This window comes from Sus scrofa, chromosome 9 (assembly GCF_054392235.1).
Source record: "Sus scrofa isolate SSC_HxYL_T2T_F1_AM1 chromosome 9, Sscrofa_HxYL_maternal_Yorkshire_Landrace_v2.0, whole genome shotgun sequence".
In the NCBI taxonomy this organism is placed as follows: Eukaryota; Metazoa; Chordata; class Mammalia; order Artiodactyla; family Suidae; genus Sus; species Sus scrofa.
Window position 1 is genome coordinate 113,597,448 of NC_139391.1, and position 23,064 is coordinate 113,620,511.

General features: G+C 43.8%; 1 protein-coding gene and 1 long non-coding RNA gene across 4 annotated transcripts in view; one reads left to right on the top strand and one right to left on the bottom strand.

Annotated features, from left to right (window-relative positions):
* Window positions 1-291: 291 nt before the first annotated feature.
* LOC146400096 (uncharacterized) overlaps window positions 292-23,064 on the top strand; it is a 127,007-nt gene continuing 104,234 nt past the window's right edge. For both annotated transcript variants that reach the window (XR_014816175.1, XR_014816176.1), the window contains exon 1: window positions 292-826. This is a non-coding gene — a long non-coding RNA (uncharacterized LOC146400096). The remainder of the gene's footprint in view (window positions 827-23,064) is intronic.
* The window catches only part of AMPH (amphiphysin), a 172,193-nt gene continuing 154,362 nt past the window's right edge, over window positions 5,234-23,064 (bottom strand). Inside the window, exons 19-22 of one of the 2 annotated variants that reach the window (XM_084974427.1) lie at window positions 11,329-11,538; window positions 9,290-9,508; window positions 7,190-7,291; window positions 5,234-6,453 (exon numbers count right to left, since the gene is read on the bottom strand). In XM_084974427.1, the coding sequence (XP_084830553.1) occupies window positions 6,346-6,453; window positions 7,190-7,291; window positions 9,290-9,508; window positions 11,329-11,538 (639 nt within the window). In that variant the 3' untranslated portion in view covers window positions 5,234-6,345. 2 annotated transcript variants of the gene reach the window in all.

Genomic DNA, 23,064 nt, shown 5'->3' on the forward strand with positions numbered 1-23,064 from the left:
GCAACGCATAGCCACTGGCCTGCCTAGACAGGATGCAACCATTAGAAGCTTGGAGAGAACCCATGTGCATGTGCATATGTGCGCATGTGCACGCACACTCACGCACACACTACAGTACACACCAAAAATTGAATTGTGCTTATTCTTATAGGAGAAAATGTCCGAATGAAAATGTAGAAAGGAGAGACCCCGGCCGTGATGACTAAGCAAAGTCTAGCCAACTGCCCCAACCACCCCTCCGCCACACATCTGCTTCCGCATCTACTACCTCGCCTGACGTCACTATGGTCCGACTAGCCAAGCATGGACCCGGAAGAGGTTGCCCATAAAAGCCTTGTGAAACCCTTCTTCCGGGCTCAGACTCCAAAGAGCGGTCTCCTCTGAGCCTGCCGTCGTAATAAATCTGAGTTCTCCAATTCTCCAAGTGCTCGCTTGGTTTCTCCCCAAATAAAAGAGCTGGTACGCTGCAGCCACAGGGCTGCTGGAGCTGGTACACTAAAGCCAAAGGGCTGTCGCTAGAGCTGGTACACTACAGCCACAGGGCTGTCGCCAGAGCTGATACACAGTGGCGCAGGGCTGCTGGGTGGCTGCCGTAACATTTCTGGAGGCCCCAGCGAGATTCCAACCGTTCAGTCCCCTTGAGCCACCGGAACAGAGGCAAGGCCTCCCTGGGAGCCGGGGAGCCTCGAACTGAACAAGACGGCGTGCCACCCAATGGTATTCAGGGTCCTCCTTTGTGAGCGGCATTCCTGACTCCCGGGTGACCGAACCCCGACTGGACTCAGTGGAGAGACGGACCAACTCACCAGGAAGGCATCCGGACAAGGTAAGGCCCCGGGGCAAACCCCAGTCAGGTCCTGCCCCAGTGGGCAGAAGAGGGGACTGATCACCCCCTGAGGGAGACTCTCCTGGTCGGAAGCTGTGCCTGCCTGAGCAGTAGTCCTAGTGCTCCAGATTGGAAGCAGAGGAACCTCTTGCTGGGTGGAGCAACTGTCAGGCGTAGCGGATTGAAAGTTGTGCTTGATCGAGCTACTAGTTAGGGACTCCCAGGGAGTGGGAGGCATTGTGATAACCTCTGAGTGTGTGAGAGAGTGAATGAGCGGCCTGATTCGCTTGCGCTTCAGGTTCGAGTTTGTGGCTCCACGGTCTTAGTGGCTACGGAGTCCGAGTGGGTCCTAACCTGCAGTTCCGTGGTGACCTCATATGGCTTATGGCTGTAGCGGACTCTGAGGGTTCTCTTCCCTCCCTGCGAGTCCAATCCAAGTTCGGGGCTTATACGAACCAGCCAATTGCTAAGAGGCACCTAAACTCCCGAGAGGGGGGCGGTCAGGCGGACATCTGAATGGCCACCTTCTGAGAAGGGGGCACCCTCCCTTGTTTTGTCTGCGACACCGGCACAGGGTGGCCACATGGGGTGGGACCTAACCCAGAAGCCCATAAGCCAGAGACCTCTGTGCTCCCGCCATTTGGGCCATAAATTCCTCTGAGGACATAGTCTAATTTGACCTTGCCCCTGGGCCTCCAGGAACTCCCGGCCCAGATTCTAAACCAGCCATGGGACTGCCCATTTTGTCAGTTCATGGAAGCCCAGGATCTGAGTCAGGGAGATAAACCTGTCATCCCCGGCTCAGTTCAGGGTATATGGAGGATTAGGTACGAGGTCCCCTGTCCTTTGCCCAAAACATTAGAACTTGTCTGAGAGTGCCTTCCCAAGACCTGGGGCCCAGATGGATCAGAGATACTTGCAACAAAGCAGGTGCTCTCCCCAGTCATAGAGCAAGCTGAGTGGGAGCTGTCTTGCTTTCAGGAGTGGCAGAGGCAAAGCTACTGGGGATACCGCCCACAAGGTGAGAGAAGGTCTCATAATATCAGGCCATAGACAAGATCCACAGAAAGACACCAAGGGTTCGCCCAAATCTAAACCCATGGTCCTAGACTGTGTGATCAAAGATTTCAAAAAGGGATTTTCTGAAGATTATGGTGTAAAACGAATCTGATCTTTCATCATTTCCTTTGCTATTACCTCAAATAGAGCTGTGGGGGCAAAGGAAACAGACCTCTAGATGTTAAGACCACCCTGAGTTGTTACCATGCCTGTGGGAGAAAAGGAGTTCATAGCTAGTATTCATTCAACTTAGGCCAAGTGTTTAGCCTCAGAGCCTAGGCATAATCAGTTTTGCTTTTTTCTGTTTACTTTCACCCTGGTTGGAGAAATAGATGGCTGGTTCATCCAATTTACCTGTTAACTGTGGCTTAGAAACTTGCTTAATATTAATAGAGGGCATGTCAGAGCAAGCATCTTAGGATTTGAAAAATCAGGGCGGGGCCTGTACACCTGGGTTTTCTTTACCTCTGTCCAGAGACAGGCACTGGGCAGGGATGATGGGCAGAGAGGCTATGCTGGTAAAGAGTGGTTAATTCTGGTCAGCCTAAGGTAGAATGGGATATTTGACCACTAATGTCTAGCTGCTCCATCTAAGAGAGGGGATGCCCTCACATAACCAAGAAGGGACAATAGGCACTGGATGCTGATCTTTTCTCTTTTTCGGATGGGAGCCACATCCTCAAGTTTGGCGCAGGGCTGCTGGGCGGCTGCCGTAACATTCTCATAGGTAGTTGGTTCTAGCTCTACCTCCAAACAGAGAAGAACTTTAGTGAATCTAAATATGCATTCAAAATAGAATTCTCTTAGGGATATTCAGAATCTGTCTGTACCATTTCCAGGTTTCAATAATTTTAAAACATTTTAGTATTTCATGATTTTTAAAAGCCAGAAAGATTATCAACAACATACTTAATATGCCTGTCTCTGAGGAACCTATGCTTTGGAAATAGAGAGTTTCCTATATTTGGAAACTTTGGAATACAGAGTTTCCTATGCTTCGGAAAATATCTCAGCTAAAACCTAAATTATCCTGCCTTCTCTCGTCTTCGTCTTCATATTACTGAGCTCCTCAAGGGTGTGTATCAGGGCCTGACTCCTATGTTCTTAAATGCAGGAGCGCCCTCATTCTGGGTTTACTATGATCGCCTGGATAAGAATATTCCCCTGAGGACAGGTCAATGCCATGACCAGTGCACAATGGTCAGATCTAGCTAAATGTCATTTGGTAGCCACTGTACACAAATGTTTTTCCTTAAGAGGGAATAAGTTGTGTCTTCCACAGCCACTGAAGAAAATGAACAAATTCCCTTTGGGTTACTCTTTAAGTTGCCAGTTGGCACTTGAGATTGAGGGGAGATGGGTTGCAGAAAATTGAGGCTCCAAGCTCAAATGTGAGGTTCTGGTGGCTTATCCTGGAAGTAGGGTTCTCTGAGTGTGTCCATGGTATATATTTTCTGATTTCTTTTTGCTTCCGCTTAATTTTTAACCTGACTTCTCGTTGTTTTTCTTGTTTGGGCTTTTTTTTTGGGGGGGGGGGTCCTATTTCTCAGTTTATGGCACACTGCCATCATTAATCTGTACCAGCCATGTTATACAGTTTTATAGTTTGTTATTTATTTTATTCCTTTCCCCCCTTCTTTCCTTAAACGAGTTCCTCCACAGATGCTCAGTCTGTTAGATGTGTTTCCCTCGAGCTTATGTATCTGTGAAAAAGTCTGTGAGCTTACCTATCTGTGGCAAGTATCTTTTGTGAGGAATGTAATTTTGTATTGATATGAATGGTATGCCAACCTTACCTACCCATGTTCACACATCTGTCTGCTTACCTGGTGCACTGCTCCTCTCTGCTGCTCAGCGTTCCACAGCTTGCTTCCCCTGGGCTGTGTGAGTCCATCCCCCAGTGGCAGGCACTTTGCTGTCCCCTCCTGGCCATATGAGCTATGCTGTGACTGACCTCATGTCTGCTGTAAGCAAGTCCCTGAGAATGTAACCCAGGGCTACATGTGTTCACTAAATACTACCAGGGCTATGTTATCTTTATCAACCAGATGGCTACTAAGCTGTATCTTCTTAGCATATATATTATCAGACTTGGTCTGATTATTGGGAAGCTGAAGGTCTCTTTTATGCCTGCTATCCACTGAAGTGTCCAGGTGTCTAGTGTCACCACAGGGTGGGTGATCTTATAACTTCTGCAGTTTCCCAGGTGTTTTTTTCTTAAATGGGCCATCAGAATGGGTCTTGGGGCCATGCTGGGATTTTTCTAAGAGCCTGAGTTTAGGCTTTTTTAATGTGGTAAAGAGGACTCAGAAATCTGAACCAGCACCTTCTCTCCCAGGCAGTCCAGATCGTCCCAACTTTGTCAGAAAAAGCAGTGTGACAGCATGGTGAATGCAGTGCTTCCCATCTCCAGGGCTTTGGTGACACTGAAATATTGTTAAAAATCCAAATTGTCTTGCAACTATGTACATCACTTAGTCTCATGTGGTATTCGCAGGAATGCCAGATAGGTGTACGTTTAATTAGAATCACAAGTGTCCTTTACCTGATGTTTTGAAGGTTCTTTGAACTATCTAAAGTTCACAAAGGTCTTGAGTGCCACTGGCTTTGCAAGAGAAATCTTAAAAGATGAAGAGGACACTGGGAGCGGGCTCCCTGGGTCAAGGCCATTCATGGTGATCCAGCTTCCCTGGAAATTAGCCCCTGGAAAAGTCTTGGGTCAATATAGCTATTTCTCTATTAACACTTAAACATCCACAAAATGTCCAAGTTGGTAATCCACCAGAAGAACTGAAATCATCACTCACTAATAGATTCAAAACCTAAAAGTCTACTAACACCCATTCTGATCAGCTTACAGTGTATACAATTATATTGGGAGAAGAGTGATCAACTGAAAGGGCTTTAAGAAATTTCTTCTAAGAACTGTGGCCCAGTGAATTGACTTTTCTATGTTATCTAATCTATTTTTTACGTACCTACAAACATAAACATGTCAGAAAGAAAAGTGACCAAAAAATGAGACTGGTGGGAGAAGGAATTGCTGATTATGGAGATCGTGAGATTTCTGTGATGCACAGATAGGGCAGCCACAGCCAGCATCTCGGAGGGGCCTCTGTCGGCAGCTGTTATTTGTGCTGTAGTGATTGCTGGGCAGCAAGGACCACCGAGTGACCAGCAATGACTGAGATGAAAGGGGTTTGGGGAAGGGAGGTGGGCTATGGAGCACAACCTGGAGGAATAAGCATATCTCTGCACAAATAACAACTCCAAGGTAGACTGTTTCAAGGAGTGCATCCGACTGAAGCAATCTTCCTAAAACAAATGACTCAGCAGGAATTAAGGTCATTGCTGGAGATTACCAAAGGTTTATTTGGAATGACACAGCACTGAAAACATAATCATTACAGATGACTGGTGGATACAGCATATGTCACTATATCTTATTTTTGGACAATCTGTGAAGATGAGCTGCATAAATAGAAAGAGGTGGAAATACATAGGAGCTTTTGGAAATAACGTTATTTGGGGATGGATTTAAATGCCCCATCATCTAGCCAACCTCAGAAAGGCAGAAATTAAGACAATTTAGCTGCTGATTCCAGCTCACCTACCTCCGGCCACAGCAGCCGGACACCCTAACCATCAGACTGCTTTCTCCAAAGGGGCAGCAGCTCAGACATGCGATGACTAATCGCATCCTGAAAAATGCACATTCTGAACACAGATACTGTCGACTCTTTTGGCAATGGGATGGCAGGTTTTGCCCAGAGGCAAAACTGCTACTGTAATAATGCCAGACAATAAGAGCAATGCATGTATCAATGACACTGGAGAGGCTGAAAGCTACAATGGAAAGGAGAGAGCGCAACTATGTATATGTAGCCTTGTGCATACACATAGATTCAGGAGGGATGGGAACTAGCTTTGTGTGACTGTGTGTCCATATATAGAGAAGGAGAGGTGTGTTGGAAAAGAACATTGAAAACTTTTTCAGCGGATTCGTTTTAAACACAGTAAACGTGAAAGGGAGAGAGAGCACGTGCTCACACCTGCGCAGGGGAACAAGATAATCTCGTATTACAGGATAACACATCACGTCTTCTGCAGGGCAGCCACTCAATACACTTGGTGGAGAGAAATTAAGGTTCAGGTCTGGAGGAAGCTACTTTAGAACTGGTGGGGGGTCAAGTACACGAGTTTCCACAGCTCAAACAAAGCACAAACAAAATCTGTTCGCAATAACGTGGGAACCAATGAAGACCTTTTCCTTAATTTCCTTTTTTTTTTTTCCCTCTTACATTTGTCTGCACACATGCTCCACGGATATATCCTTCCCAGCTTTGTCTGGCATCAGTCTCTGTAAATCGTTAAGAGCGTAATAGCAAAAGTGAACTCTTCAGGTTTTCATAAAGGTTTAAAAACCCAGTGATCAGGCTCTTTCTACAATGCTTTCAGCCCTAATCCAGGCGCCGGGTGAAGTTCTCTGGAAAGAGGCCCTTGTAGGTGGCAAGGTCTCTGTACTGAAGCCAGTCTGATTCCTTCACTCCTACCAGCCAGCCTGCATCCTGCAAGAAAAGACAGGGATTTCAGAGTCCAACACACTACTGGAAAAATGTGAACCGCCAACACTTAATAAAACAATTGGCTTAGGAGTCTGCTTCTGGTGCATCAGGTTAAGGATCCCACATTGTCACTGCATCGGCTCAGGTTGCTGCTGTGGCACAGGTTTGATCGCTGGCCCTGGAACTTCCGCATGCTGCAGGCATGGCCAAAAACAAAAGAAAGTAAAATAATTGGTTTAATGAGCATTGTAGTCCAGCACAAGGATGTCAAGTTAATTGTAAACTCAGATCCACAGGAAGAAATAAGAGCTCTGGAAATGGCACACATGTTGGCAAATATAAAAGGCTAGCTTTTTTCCTCTTAATTTCTTGAAAAGATAGCAATGGTTAATTCAAAAAAAGTACGTTTATATTTAATAATATCTTTTTAAGTATATATGTTTGTATATTTTATGTTTATAAATGAGGTTTTTAATGGTTCTGAGACACCTAGACACTTCTACCTGATATTAGTAATTTATGCTTTGTCATCTGCTTGTATAAAAAACAAACAAAATAGTATTATCCCTAAAGAAGTGTCCTAAAAAACCTAGTTAGTGATGCGCTGTAGTCTTAAGCCCTTTCCAGAGCTTCCACGCATTATCTCAAAAAAGTGGAGATGTCTTCAGGAGGTCACTGTGCCCCACTGACTTAGGAAACACCAACAGAGCCTGCAGGACCATCCACTCTCATCCTTTACCTGGTCAGCTTCCGAATCTGAGGGCACAACCAACACCACATCACCCCTTTGTAAGGTAAGCTCATCAGAATTTGCTGCCTCGAAATCATGCAGTGTTTCCACCTGCGAAAGAGAGTAAAGGAACTGATTGATTTTAGAAAGAAAAGGAGATGTAAAATCAAAGTCTCCCAGGTGGCTTCTCAGCAGGCCCTCTTTAGTAGCATCTCAGAGCTGGAGAAAAAAGGTGAAGATGTGTGTCACACCCCAAAGCAGAAGGCCTTGGAAGACAGAGAGGAAATCCTAATCTCCGTTTACTTAAAACATCAGAATCCTACAGACTGATACTGAGGCCACTTGAATGTATATTTAGTAAAGCAATACCTCTATGAGAGCCAAAATGTGGAGCATTAATAAATTTCAATTCATTATATGTTTGTGAGAGATCTGCATTTTATTATCAGCAATGCTTTGTTACTGTTTATTTGGTTTTTTTAAACTGAGCTAAAACTGACCAAGTGAAAAGTTCCAGTTAACTCCAGCTTCTGAAAAAGAATGAACAATTGGAAAAACAATCACTTGCATGTCATGTGAGACTTATTATTAATTAAACCCTGTAATCAATTTCTTTATAAATAAAATTCCTTCCCTATCTTACCCTTTAAACCACGATAATCTGTTTCCTTTCTTTTTCTGTTTTTCATTGAAACATCTTTGACATATAACATTGTATACATTTAAGGTATAACAGAGCGTTCTCACCATGCAGCAGTGGGTTTGGGTTAAAAATCCAACCCGGCTCAGGTTGCTGTGGAGGCTTGGGTTTGATCTCCACCCAGCACAGTGAGTTAAATGATCTGGCGTTGCCCCCGCTGTGGCTCAGATTCAATCCCTGGCCCGGGAACTTCCCTGTGCCATGGATGCAGCCATAAAAAGGACAAAAAAGAGGAAAAAATTAAGGTATACATCATGTTAACTTCATACATTTATATACGGTAATATGACTAGCATGGTGGTTAGCTAGTTAGCACGTTACATAAGCATCATTTATGTAATTAGCTAGTTAGCACTAGTTACATAAGTACCTCTGAAAGTAAGTGCAGTTACCCAGCTCACACTGTAGCTAGTGAGGGGAGTCGGGGTGGACCATGCCAGGCCTGGCCTTGCTTGGCACCTGACCCCTTGATGTCTTGCCCTCCACTTAAAACAGAACACAGGGGGGCACATTCCTTCACTAGCCACCTGTCTAGTTTTTCTCCATGTTCGTTCATTCATCAAACCATTGAGCCCACCTGTCCTCGTTTGAGGTGACAAGGTAGCAGTTACTTTCTAATCAACACGGAGAGAAGAAAAGATACTCTCTGATTGTTACTATTAAATCTCCCCAAATATAGATAAATTTAACACTTTTTAAAAGAAAAAGCTGAATTTGGAAAAGCAGGATTATATACCCAAGTTAAAATTCCAACTATATTCTGTTAGGTAGGATTATTGGCCTTTAACCTCTGGCTTAAGCCAGTGCTTTTAGGTACTTTATTGGGTTTTTTGGTAAGGACCCTTTGCTTTATGAAAACTCTAAGTGGCCATCTCTTGGCTCCTCTGAGCAAAATCTTTTCTCATTAAGATGTTTTCCTTATCACAGAAGCCCATTAACAGATTTATTCACTTTGGAAATATTTACTGACTTCCCACTCTGCCACACACCAAAACAGGTGCCAGAGCTGACTGCTGACCCAATGGCTGGGTTTCCTGCATCCAGCAGGGAGCAGATGAGCACAGGGATGGTTTTAAGCCCTGGGCTCCATGAGGAGCTCCAGAGGGCACTCTGAATGGAGGCAACCCCCACCCCATTCACTACCAAGGGGCATACCATTTGCCCTCTGCTGAATTTTCTTTAATTACTGGATGTTAAAATACGGAAAGACATATGACTGTGGTCCTTGCAATCCAGCAGCGTGGCCATCTTGCCATGTTACAGTGTGATGCTGGGATGAAGGCGAAAGCAGTACAGAAAACAGAGGTAACAAAAGTAATAGTAAAAAGCGGAAAACCGAAGGTTCGCACCAAAGGCCCTCCAAGCAAAGGACAAAGGCCACCAGATTAGAAGATAAGAAACGTTAAGACCTTGTAGAGGAAGCCTGGAGGCACCTCTTGGGAGGCCAGGCCTGTAGAGGGAGCAGAAGGTGCCGTCTGGGAGGCCAGCTCAGGTGTCTCACTGGCGGGGCCGGGAAGAGCCGTGTCATCAGTGATCTCCTTGTACTCTGCGCCCGGGGTTACTTCGTGTTCTCCCTCCCCTTCGTTGTTGGAGGCGGGCTCTATGACGACGGAAGGGATGACCTTCTCCTGGGGAAGAAAAGTAGAGCAGAGGCTGGAAAGAAGACTTCCGCGCCCTCCCTGAGCTGCCCAGAACCCTCCTGGGCTCCAAATTCCCCACCAGCCCTATTCAGCCAATGCCTGCAGTTCCCCAAACCATCTGGCCTCGGGGCCTTGCACCTGGCAGGGCCTCCCTCCTGTCATGCCTCCTGTCTGTCTCTTCTGAGACAGAAACCCTTATGGGAACTGATTTCCGGATCCTTCAACAACCAGGCAGTTTGGTAAGAGTGAGGTTTCTAGGGAGATTAAGAAGTGGGACAGGAGACTTCGGGGAGAGAAGGTGAGTCATGACGGCTTTGGGGACAGTCCTGATGGATTCCAAGGATACTCGTTTTTTGGCCACACCCACAGCATACAGGAGGTCCTGGGTCAGGGATCGAACATGCACCCCAGCAGCAACCTGAGCCACAGCAGTGACAGTGCTGGATCCTTAACCTGCTAGGCCACCAGGGAACTCCCAAGGATGCTCTTAGTTTTGCAGGGGTCCATTCTTGTCCCACTGACTAGTAACACCCACTGGAGGCTGACATCTGACTTCCCGTGATTGCTCTTCTCCTGTAAACCACACTGTTGGTAAAGGTCTGGCCTGCGTCTGGAGATAAGCAATCTGGCCTTTGCTCAGTGATGGTCATCAGAGCCCCCACTGCAGGGACAGTGTGAGGGATTCCAATTCCTACCAACCACTCCAAGTACTCTACTGTCAGGGGCAAAAACGAAACCAAAGGATCAGGACCTCGCATCTATTTTTTGCCAAAAATGAGCACTGAGGGGAACCTCACAAGCATAATGGAAGCCTGGAGGTCAAGTTCTGTATCCCTATGCACGTCCCTTCTTCAATTTGGAGAAAAGAATACACTTTTGCAACAAGCCTAACAATATACACAAAACAATCCAGACACGGTGACAAGACGACCTATGGGAAAAAATGGAATATGGTTGTGAGTTATTTCTCTAAATGCTACTGCTCCTCACTGTTTGAAAGGCCTCGTTCACATTCATGCTTAAGTTACCTCTGCAGCAATGTTTGGAAATTTATTGTGAGTGAAATAATCAGGACAAAGCAGAGCCTAACATTAAACCAACTCGCCACTGTTTCTACTGAGAACACAGAAGAGAAGAAATTGAGGTTGAGAGGGGCTGTCCTTGCTTTGGCACCTGGGTTCGAGGCCCCACATTAGGAATATTGGCATTTGTGGCTTTGGACTGTGTCTCTCAGAATTGAAGAGCTGGGATAACTCCGTCTTGACCCATTTCCTTTTGAAAGTGCAACCCAGGGATGGGCTTTTGGTGAACAGAGCCTGACAGTGCGTTTGGGCACTCGGATAATAACAACCACACAACAGTAATAAAAGTAATCTGACTTAACTACCAATAATGGCTTCTCACCATGTGCCTGGCCACCAGGCCCAGCATTTCATGGCTATTTTCTCACCTAACCCATAGGATCCCCCTATGGTTCTCTCCTACTCTCTTTCTCATCCCTCCATTCTCATCCTTTTCCTCACCTGGGCTTCATTCATTTTCTCCGGCACTTTACCCCACAGTCTCCCTATCTGGGCTTAAGCCTGGTCCTTCACAGCAATGGAGCCCACGTGGAGCCTGACCATGCTGATACTGAGAGAATGCGGAGACCACTCTTTCTGAGAATCGAATATTTCATTTTGGTGGAGTGGGGTACCGCAAACTGACCACAAGCCATCCACTATTCCATATCCCAAAGAGGCATCACCATGAACCAACAGACAGAGCCTTCCAGCTGGTGCCATCTCCCCAGGACCTAGCACACGCACCTGAACAGCCACTACTTCTGTTTCTTCCGGTTGAGATATGTCACTCTCTACAGCCTCCGTGGCCTCGGCATCAATCTTCGCCTCCTCCGAACTTGCTTCTTCTCCAGCAGAAAGAGCCACCTTATCTGTCTCCACCTCTTCCACGGGGGCCCCCTCGGCTGCTGGCACGAAGGTTCCAGCAGTCACATCGACATCGGTTCCGGGGATGATCTGTAAACCAGAAACCAAACAGGACATGTGTCTCTTCACCGGCCTCAGTGAGAGTCAGACTCCACCTGTCTGTGTCTCTCTCCTCTGCTGAGGCACATCAGACTTTGAGGTTGTCCTTGTCCCGTGCCAAAGCTGGGATTCAGGGTCAGCAGAGTCGGCCATCTGCTCCTCAGTACTCTGACTGCACATCCTCCTAAGCCCCTAACAGCTTTCCTTGCAGCTGGGTTTAGCAGATGGAATGGAATTTGAATGGAAGTGACACCTGCCACTCCTGAGACATAGCTTTTAAGGTATGAGTGGTCCCCTCCACAAGCTCTTCCTAGCTTTGGTAGCTGAAAGCAGGTGACAGCAAGGCCTTAGAGGACATCTAGGTGACAAAATGGAAGGGACCTGGGCCTCGCACTTTTTCATGGGAAAAAGCCACTTAAAAGCATTCTTCATCCTTATTGCACAATGTCAGAATTCAGAAAAAAACGCATCTCAGTATAAACTTTCAAATCTTCATGGGAGAAGGTCCCAGAAGCTAAACAACATTCACAAAAAAAAAAAAAAAATACTGGGAAGTTTCTCAATGAGACCTCTTGAGAATGAAGGGAAAATCATTTTATCAACAATTAGTCATTGTAATCCAAAATCAAACCTGATTTGGAGTCTTTTACTAGGAAAGGAAAAACAGAAAAAAAAAAGAGAATTTTTTCCCCTAACGTTGGAATGCAGTCAGAAGAGCTTTAAGTAGGGTTTAAAATTTGCAGTAAGGGAATACAGTGCCATCAGAAGTTTTAGTTTTGAACACACTGACTACAGAATCCAAGTCTTTAACCAAACTCTGACAGCTTGGCAGTCTTGATTGGAGAGGTTCAAAATCAGAAAGACTGAGAAAGAGAGAGAACTGTAAATTGATCTTATATAATACACCCCGGGAAGCATATTTCAAAAACTGATCTTGCTAGCGGATGTGATTACCATTAGCCATTCCTTTTCCTTGTTGAATAAATTCTACCCAGTGTGTCCTATTATGTTAGGAAAAGCTCTGATGTTGCAGGTGTTAACTGTCAAACCCAGAATAACTGAAAAGGGCAATGGAGGGTGTATGCTAAGTGGGCCTCAGAAACGGGACATGGAGATTCTGAGCCATTCACCTACAGTCCTTGGGCATTTAAAAAAAAAAAAAACTTCTGACTCAAAAGTACTTTTATTTATTAAAAAAAAAAACCTGTTGCAATACACACACTACTAAATAGAAAACATAACCAACAAGGACCTACTGTACAGCACAGGGAACTATACTCAATATCTTGTAATAACATATAAGGGAAAAGTATCTGGAAAAGAAAAAATACACACACACACACACACACACATATATGAACATATATATATATAAACTAAATCATTTTGCTGTATACCTGAAACTATGCATCAATGTAAACTAACTCTACTTCAAAAAAAGTAAATAAAATAACCTGTTACCGAATACATTTCTTAAAACATTTTACTTTAGATGCTAACAGCTATAGTTATTTGTTACAGGGACAAGTACTGCTCATATTCTTAGAAATTTACTTCTCTCTCTTAGGAGAACGTTCTCCTATGACAGTTCTGGCTTTCCACACATCGTGCCATGATCCAAGATGTAGCCACCAACCATGACGTTTCTTCTCTTCCTACTCTGTCATTACAGCATGTGAGCTCAGAAAAGTAATCCTTTTGCATGAACTGTAATATTCTTGTTTAAGGTGACTTATAGGTGTTGATAATTACTGAAGTGGGGTAACAAGTACATGGGGATTTATATTTAGGCAAATGAAACTTCCCATCAAAAAAGGTTAATTTAAAAATGGAAGAGAATTGCATTTCATGTTTTACATAAACACAGGTCTTTTTTTTTTCTTTTTTCAGTCATACCCATGTCATATAGAAATTTCTGGGCTAGGGATCAGAATCCTAGCTGCAGTCATGACCTACACCACAGCTGCTGCGATCAAACCCTTACCTGCTGCACCACAGCAGGAACTCCCCATGTGTCTTTTTATGTATGTCATTGTTGCCATTGCTAAGGGAGTAAAACTCAGAACATAAATTAGGAGGGCCTCTTAATTCCAAGACCGAGATTTACTGTTGGAGAAATCAAGAAGCGCTCTCCAGGAGCCTGAGGAGCAAAGTTTCTTCCACATCAGAAAGTTAAAGACAATGTGCATACAAAGACAATGTGCATACAAAGAACTTAGGAGCTCAAATGTAGAAAGCAAATTGTGTCGTGTTAATTCTAAATAACATATGCTTTCCATCTGTCTGGAAAAATCACACCTGGGAAAAAGTGAACATACCCCCTGGTTTCAACAGCTTCAAACCAGATGGACCCTATATCATGCAGAGAGCATGGGGAGGCGGAGCAGTGAATATCATTACATACACACGGACACACAGACATTCTGTTACAGATCAAAAAAGCAGCCATTATGTTATTTAACAGGCTACTCCTCCAAGTGATTATACGTAAATACTTCCTTATAAACATGGTCCAAGCACATGCTATTAGTAATTGGGTTTTACTTGCAAATGAACTAATAATCTATCTCCTGAAGAGAATATATTTCTGTAAAGTATTGATGGTGTTGCGAAAAGTAATTTTTAACTCTGCACAAACAGAATGCTAATAATGAGTCCATGGATCTCTATCGTTCCAGATAAGTATCAATTTGGTTGTATTCGATTTTACCGGTACAAGATATATCACCTTTCCTTTGATAAGTAACAGGCATCATCATTGGCTGGATCTGATTTATTGACAGTCTGGCTGCTGTGAGGCTGGCCACCAGCAGGTGGAGACCAAGGGTTCTAGCTGTCTGCTCTGATATTCGCTAATAACAGCCCAGCTTCAGCATGGCAGCCTGGTCGCTGTCATTAAAAAAGGAATGGAGCATATGGAAAATTGTTGATAGGTATGATGGAAGATAAAAAATCACTGAAATATTGAAATTAACAATGCTAGTTAAGACACAATGCCAAGGAAATTGGCACTCTGACTACAGAGAGGAAAAGCCAAACACTTTGAATGACCTACTTGGACAAGGGAAGACATGAACACTCCTCCATTCTTCTCAGGCCCACGAAGTCCTATTTCTTAGCTGAAATGAACACTTTGGTCTCACAGACCTTAAGAACATTACAGAAACAGAGAAGGACTGTCAACCCCTGTTTCCCTCTTGAATCTTTCTGCCTCTGTCCAGCATTGTTCTGAAAAACAAGGCTGCCTCGATCCTCCTTTTATGTCTGGGTTTTCTCCCACATTTTCTACTCTTCCCAAAATATTTCCAATGCACATTTACTAGCTGCAGTAATAGAACAACATAAAAATTCAATGGCAAAAAACATCCATTTGTTCAGATTAGGTGTTAACACTAGACAAATCAAGGACAGATGAAAAGGTTTTCAGTTACGAGTTATCCTTTCACGATTATTTTTATTCCTTCCAATTTGTTAGCTAATGCAGATTTAAACTCCAAATTTAGTCTTTTCTAGACTCTTCTTGCTACCATTAGATGTTATACCTTCTAGGAAAAAATCACAATGATTACTGCTGCTATTGGGCTTTTAAAAATCATTATCCAGGGACAGCAGAAGAACGAAACTGCTGAAAACACATATGCCCTTGATAGCTGATGTTCCTAAATTTGTTCCTGCTGAGGGACAGTGGGCTAAGAATCTGACTGCAGTGACTCAGGTCACTGTGGAGGTCCCAATTTGATCCCCAGTCCAGCACAGTGGGTTAAAGGATCCAGTGTTGCCACAGCTAAGGCTTGGATTCAGTCCCTGGCCCAGGAGTTTCCATATGCCATAGGTGCATCCATAAAAAAAGAAAATTTCCCTTCACTCGAAATTTTAAGGGAAATACCACTTTCTTACTTCTGCCCAAACTGTACTATCTGTTGGCCAAACAGATTTATGGTGGAAAACATCTAATGCAAAGAGAGACAAAGTTCTACCTGCCCTTGGGCTGTATCTTGTATCCACAAGGACCATGAAGCGCCTGCACCCTGATCATCATCAGTCTGCACATTAATCACAGAGAAATCACAGGGATCTGCATGGACCCTTCTATTAATAAAGTGAGTGGCTCTCACTTTATCACACTGTACAAATCTTACTACTGCCTTTTTATCTTCTGTCTCAGCAATCCTCTTGGTGGAAAGTAATACAGTCGTGGCATACATGGCAGAGTCCTTTCAAACACCTAACTGCCTTAGCAAGATTTTCCGGAAATGGACTGAGATGAATGCAATGTGACATCAGCTCCGGTATCCTGCAAAGCAGGGGAACACAATGGGTGACAAAAACTAGCCAGTCCTTCTGGGCAATGGTGTCCTGGAGGCAGGTTAACAAGACTCCAGGTACTATCCTAGGTGTTTTACATTTTTTTCCATATTATTTGCCTAACAATTCCACAAGATATATTCCTATTTCCCACACAAGCCAGCTCATATTCAGAATTGAAGTGACTCGCCCATCAGTAAACCAGGACTGGAACAGTCTAACTCTAAATTTTGTATTTTTTTCACACCCTCATCCAAGAAGACAAAGTACCTCTCAAATCAGAGCTCCACAGAGACCTGGCACCTCCACAGACCTGTCACTTTCCTACTGATAACTCCCAAATGAGCAATGACTGCTGAAGAATGCAGGCGTGTTCTTGCAAACAGCCAATGCATTCACTTACACTCTTGGAATGCTATCTTTAAGACAAGATTCACAGATCATAAACAAAAGCTTTTATTAATAGACATGATATATCTGGGCAGCTAAGCAAACATGTCATAAAATTCCTTTTTTTAAATTAAAGTATAGTTGATTTACAACATTTCTTCAATGTCTGTTGTACAGCACAGTGACCCAATCACACACAGTTCCCTGTGCTGTACAGCAGGACCTTATCGCTTATCCATTCTAAATGTAACCGGTTGTATCTGCTAACCCCAAACTCCCATCCATCCCCTCTCCCCCCACCTCTGAGAACCACAGGTCTGCTCTCCTTGGTGGTGATCTGTTTCTGTTTTGTAGATAGGATCATTGGTGCCATATTTTAGACTCCACAAATAAGTGAAATTCCTCTTATCTGATACACATTATATGATTACAAAGATAACGCTGTTGACAAGCATCTGATTGGATAGAATTTGTCCACATTATTTTTTTCCAATAGTCCTGTAGATTCTATTGTTGTTTGTTTTTTATTTTTTACTTTTTGCTACACCTGTGGCATATGGAAGTTCCCAGCTCAGGGACTGAATCCGAGCCACAGCTGCAGCAGCGCTGGATCCTTAACTCACTGTACCCAGCTGGGAATCAAACCCACACCTCTGCAGTGACCTGAGCTACTGCAGTCGGATCCTTAATTCACTGTGTCACAGCAGGAACCCCTAGATTCCTCTGTTTAGAAAGCTATGTACAGAAAGGGAATGTGGAAAAAGATCCATCAATCTCCTGGTTTTATCCAGTGCACTACAGAATGACAACTGAGAACAGTTAAAAATCGGGCACTTGGACATAGTCCTAGCTATGTTCACAAATCAGAAACTAATATGATTCCAAGGCTGGAAGGACCAGAGGGCTCCCCTAACCCAGGGAATGTGATGGAGTGGAAGTGGCACCGGAAATGAAACTGGACCCTGGGTTTTTGTTCTAACTCTTCCACAAATAAGCGTGGGAGCTGGAGTGACTCCTGAGTGCCTTTGGAAAGGAACAAAAGGAGGGTAACATCACAGTGGGAAGCCTGGCTCCAGGCCACCCTTGCTTTTTCCTGTCCAGTCCTTATTCTGGATCCCACTTGAGCACTTGCCTGAAGAGACAAGCATTTTATGACAACACAAGATTTCTTCAGGATCCATTTATTTATTTCAAAATTTCCAAAAGTCTTCTGGATTTTTTTTTTGGTGTGATTACATAGAATTTTTTTTTTAATTTTGTTGGTATACAGTTGATACAGGACCCATTTTAAAGAAAAGCTTAAAAGGCAGCTGGGTCATTACGGCCCCAAAGAATGATTCCTCTACTAAGACGGAGGCTGGAAGGGATACTCCTCTTCATATAAACTATACTTGAACCTGGCAGGTCATAACTTCCCTTGACTGCAGGGGTGAGCTCACCTGGGGACACCACACCGCCAATGGTGTTCCCGTCCAAGGAGGGGCCTGGGGTTACAAACTTCATTAGATACTATGTGTTTCCTTTGTAACAAAGGATTTTAGTGGTTTTGTTTCCCCTGGCCTTCATCTCAATCATCTTTTTCAATCTACTCTTCCCGTCCAAGGAGGCGCCTGGGGTTACAAACTTCATTAGATACTATGTGTTTCCTTTGTAACAAAGGATTTTAGTGGTTTTGTTTCCCCTGGCCTTCATCTCAATCATCTTTTTCAATCTACTCTTCTGGTATTGTCCGCAGTCCCCATATAAATCTTTAGCAGCCTGGTCTGGGTGCAACTCAGGTGCCAGCAGTGGTATTGCCATGGCAACATCTGTCAGAATTAGCTCCATACTTTCTTTAAAAATTATAATCCCCTGCTGGAATGCCAAAGTTAATGAACTTTTGGTTGATCTGGCCTTTAAGAATCATGGCAGACTGTCCAATAGTGATACATATTAAAACATTAAAAGTTTTAATTAGAGATTTGTTGGCCAAGTGTATGGAACATGCAGGTAGGAAACGTGGCTTCATCTGCAAAGGTCAATATCGTGCACTGTACACATTCAGAGATGGCAGGAGCAAGCTATTAGTCTCTAAAGTATCGACAGAAGACAGCCTCAGCAGGGGTTGCAAAGAGCTTGTTAAAGAGGCTGTTTAAGGAAAATGTCTCTACTGCACAATAAACATTTCGCCCTGTCTGCTATGGTCTCTTGGGGCATTTGCTGCTACTGCTCAGATTGCCTTCTCGTGAGTAGCAGGTCCAGGCTCAGGTTGGCAGAGGCAGACACAGGGCTGCCAAACACACCCAGAGACCAGACCAAAACACAGTGACCTGCACACCACCCCAATGTCATCACGTTCTGTTGGCAAAACTCCCAATCCTGACCCCGCTAAGAAAACCACATGCACCTCCCTGGGCAACCAGATGGCGGTCGGAGGCCTGCATCTTGAGGAAGGGTAGGCAGCTGACAGTCACACTTGGAAGACCCTCTGACTTGACAGCCTTTGACGGGTCCCTGGCATTGGAAAGTAAAACCACCTACTCCATGCTGATCCATGACGACCCCGTTTGCCTAGCCGTCAGAAGGTGGAAAAAGAAGATGTGAATAAAGGTGCTCTTATTACCACAAGGATTTGGAAATCCTCAGCTGTTTAATGGAATAAATTTGAGGGTGAGAAGAGAATATATCTCTTATCAAGCACAATTCTTGGAGATAACATGGAGTCCTTAAACCACTGAGCCACAAGGGTAACTCCTTAAATGATTTTTTTTTCTTTTTTGTCCACCCCGTGGCATGTGGAGTTCCCAGGCTCAAACAGAGCCACAGTTGCAAGCTATGCTGCAGCTTTCGAAACACTGGATCATCTGGGGATTGAACCTGCATCCCGGTGCTCCAGAGATGCCATCAGTCCTGCTGGGCTACAGCAGGAACTCCTCAAACACAACTCTTAAAGGAGGGATGACAAAACTGGCAGAGAAAGGTAAAGTGATTTCCCTAAGACCACCTCACTGGTTGGCCATGGAGCCAGTGCTTCAGCCTCTGAATTCAGGGATCTTTCCAATACATGTTCCTTGATATTCGCTTTGCAGCCAGAGGGGAGGATCAGGACACACGTCGCCTCTGAGAAGCTCAAGACTGGGGCCTCACAAGCACTTCTGTTTCATGTGGACCCTTCAGCTACAAACCAGGAATAGACACCAAGTCTAAGGACTGGTTGTAGAAAGTTCTGGTGTCTGCAAAGACAGATTTCAGCCCAGTTGTGAACCCAATGTCGCTAGATTGGTCTGCAAATGTACTTTTATAAAACCTGGGTTTTTTGTTTTTTGTTTTTTTTGCTTTTTAGGGCCATACCTGCGGCATATGGAGGCTCCCAGGCTAGGGTTTGAATCAGAGCTGCAGCTGCCAGTCCATGCCACAGTCTCAGCAAGAGCAACACAGGATCTGAGCCGCATCTGTGACCACAGCTCAAGGCAATGTTGGATACTTAACCCTAGTCAGGAGTTCCCATGGTGGCACAGCAGAAACAAATCTGACTAGGAACCTTGAGGTGCGGGTTCAATCCCTGGCCTTGCTCAGTGGGTGAAGGATCTGGCGTTGCCGTGAGCTGTGGTGTATGTCGCAGATGTGGCTCGGATCCTGTGCTGCTGTGGCTGTGGTGTAGGCAGGCAGCTGTAGCTCTGATTTTACCCCTGGCCTGGGAACTTCCATATGCAGCGGGTGCAGCCTTGAAAAGCAAAAAAAAAAAACCAAACCAAACCAAAACAAAACCCAGCAAGTCAAAGCACTAGGTTTGGTATATGCCATAAAGTATTATACATCAAGCTAGACACAAACAGTCACATGTTGTGTGAAGCTATTTATGAGATATCCAGAATGGATAAATCCGTATAGACAGAAGATTGGCAATTTCCAGAACCTAGGGGAGGAGACTACAGGTAAAAGGTTTTAACTTAAGGTGAGGAAAATGTTTTGGAGTTTAGACAGAGGTGGTGGAATGTTCTAAAGCCACCAAACTTTTCACTTTAAATTGACTAATTTTATGTTATGTGACCTACCCCTAACTAAAAATAAAGGTACATGCCCAAAGTAACACATTAAAAAAAAAAATCACTAGGTATTCATCATCTACTAATGGCTCCTCAAAAGTGGAAGAACAATCTGAAACCCTATGTTTATGTTCATATATAATTATAACACACTGAACAATTAATAACATCATACAATCCTCACTGGGTCTGTTTGAGAAGGGGCTTTGGAATAGGAGAGCCCAGAAAGCAGGGAAGATGGCTCGTGTATGCTGCTCAGTGGCTGGCAAGTGGTTGATGAATACTTAATGGAAACAACACTGGCCCCATTTTCCAGAGATGGAACTGCCCAAGCCAAGTCCACCGGCTCTGTGAGGTGTGAGGCTGAGGTGTGGGGAGTTGCCCACCACCTTGTTACCTTCATTTCAGCCAGGCCAACTCCATCTCCCCCAGGACTTGGTGTGATGGGAAGCAGAAAGATCTTGGACCAGCCACCCGGGTCAACTTTGTACCTATCTCTGGAGCTCATCTACCTTTTTGCTTCTTTGACCAAAAGGAGGAGGAGGATGCATGCTTCGAATGCCCACATCTTTCTTGTAGTGAAGGTAGGAAAATTCCCTATCTACAGATCTGAAATGAAGGTCTTCAGAAGAAAGGAAATCTTCTTAGAAAGGGCAAAGGGTTTTGATGGGATGCAGCTTCTTTGGGAATCAAGAGGAAATTTGTGCCGACAGGCGTCTAAACAAGATAAGAGTCCTTTAATATTTCTGACATGCGGCAAAAAGGGAGGCTGTTATCTTCGACATGGGTTGCCTTCTTATTCCCCACAGCACGGTCGGCACCTACTTCTGCTTATCCTGGGGAAAACCACTTTTCATGAAGATGATGACAATAATGATATTATCCAACTATCACTGACTGAGGAAGAAGCTCTATGTGCCAGACACTAAATTACTGACACAGATTATTTCAGAGCCCTCACAGGAAACTTCGAAGGTAACTGTCACTAACCCCATTTTCCATCTGTGGCAACTAGGGCTCAGATGTCACAAGGCTAACTGTGCAGCATAAGGAGAAAGCTGGCCTTGCATTGATTACAATAAGCAGCTTGCTTTTCCTAAATATGAGCATTAAATTATCTGAATGGAAGGAAAGAAAATGACTGTGTAATATTCATATTTTAATGACTTGGGATGTAGTCTCTTTCAGAACCTATAGATTATAGTGTCAAACCAATCAACAAATCAATACTCAGAATCTACTGGGCATGTATTATATACCCAGATCTGTGCTGGGTAATATGGGACACACAAAAGGTAGCTATTTGTGTGGCCTGGGGGGCACTGAGAATGTAATTAGCTGCTAACAGAAATGCAGTCAAACTCAGAGAAAATAACCATTCCTGTGAGATTTTTTTCTCTGAGAAAGGTAAAAATGTACATCCATCTCCAAGTTATGCATATATAATCCATATAATTATATATATAATTATGCATATTTATTTAAATATATTTATTAATTTAGACCATGTCCACAGCATGCAGAAATTCCTGGGCCGGGGATCAAACCTGCACACAGCAGTGACCCAAACCATAGCAGTGACAACGCCAAATCCTTAACCTACTGAGCCACCAAAGAACTTCAATTTTAAATCTATTTAAACTTTATTTATTTAAATTTAAAGCATGATTCAGAGTGAGAACTTTGCATTTGGACATAATTCTATGATAATGAAGGGCAGACAAGAAATCAGCCTCCTCTTGCTTCCTCTGGCCTTCTGTGTCCTCCTCTGACATGTGGGACCTCAAGTCTAGAGGCACAGGGAAGCCTGAGCTCTCACGTTCATGCTGCACAGGAGAAAACTCACTGCCATTTCCCATGCTCATGCCCCTCACAGAAGGATGCCCTGACTCTGTGCAATGTCAGCCTCCTCCAGCATCAGTCTGTGTCAGCCAGGATGGCAGGAGCCATATCTGCTTTCAGCATCCCCTGCATGCCCCAGATCCAGAAAGAGCCTGACATCTAGAGAGGACTCAAATATATATATATGCCAGCTGAATGGAGGAGGAAGGTAGCACATGCATTCTACTCACAGATAGAAATATTCCTGGAAAGATGAAGTTGATAGACTGTATGTACTACATTACATAACTCTGTATGTGTATTCACATTTATATTTGTTGGTTTAAATTGGTCTTGACAGATCAACCTAAGTTTGGTGAAATGTTTAGAAAACAAAATACAAAAAACTCAAAAGTAGTACCCCAAATAATAGGTTAATGCTTCTTCTTCTAGGATTCAAAAACTATTCTAAAAATATTTACCTTGATCTTTCTCCCACTTTCATGTTTTGGAAATTAATGCTAACCCTAAATGTAATTATACCACATTGTTTCTTTAAAAATAATGGGGGGAAAGGCACTGACTGGTCTGCTTCACATCATTTTGAGCAAAATATTGGAGCTGACAGAAATTCAAAGAAAGTTAAAAGGGACTCTCTGCAAGAAAATGAAAAAAAATGTAGATAAAAATCATTTTTATCTGCTTTTAAACCTAATTTTCTGATACATATCAACGCAAATATTGATTTTTTTTCCTAAAGAAAATGTCCAGTCCTTACATAACGTGGAAAGAGCTAGAGAAGACATAGTGGTAACAAGTGATAGTTTTTAAAATGTATCCTGCAAATATACTGGTAAAATCTGGTGCTGCAGGGAAAAACTAAAGACAATATTAGCTATGTGGGGAGTAAAACAACAAACAAAAATGAAATGTAACTATTAAACTTTTTTTGAAAGCCTGGAGTTTCTTCGTGAAC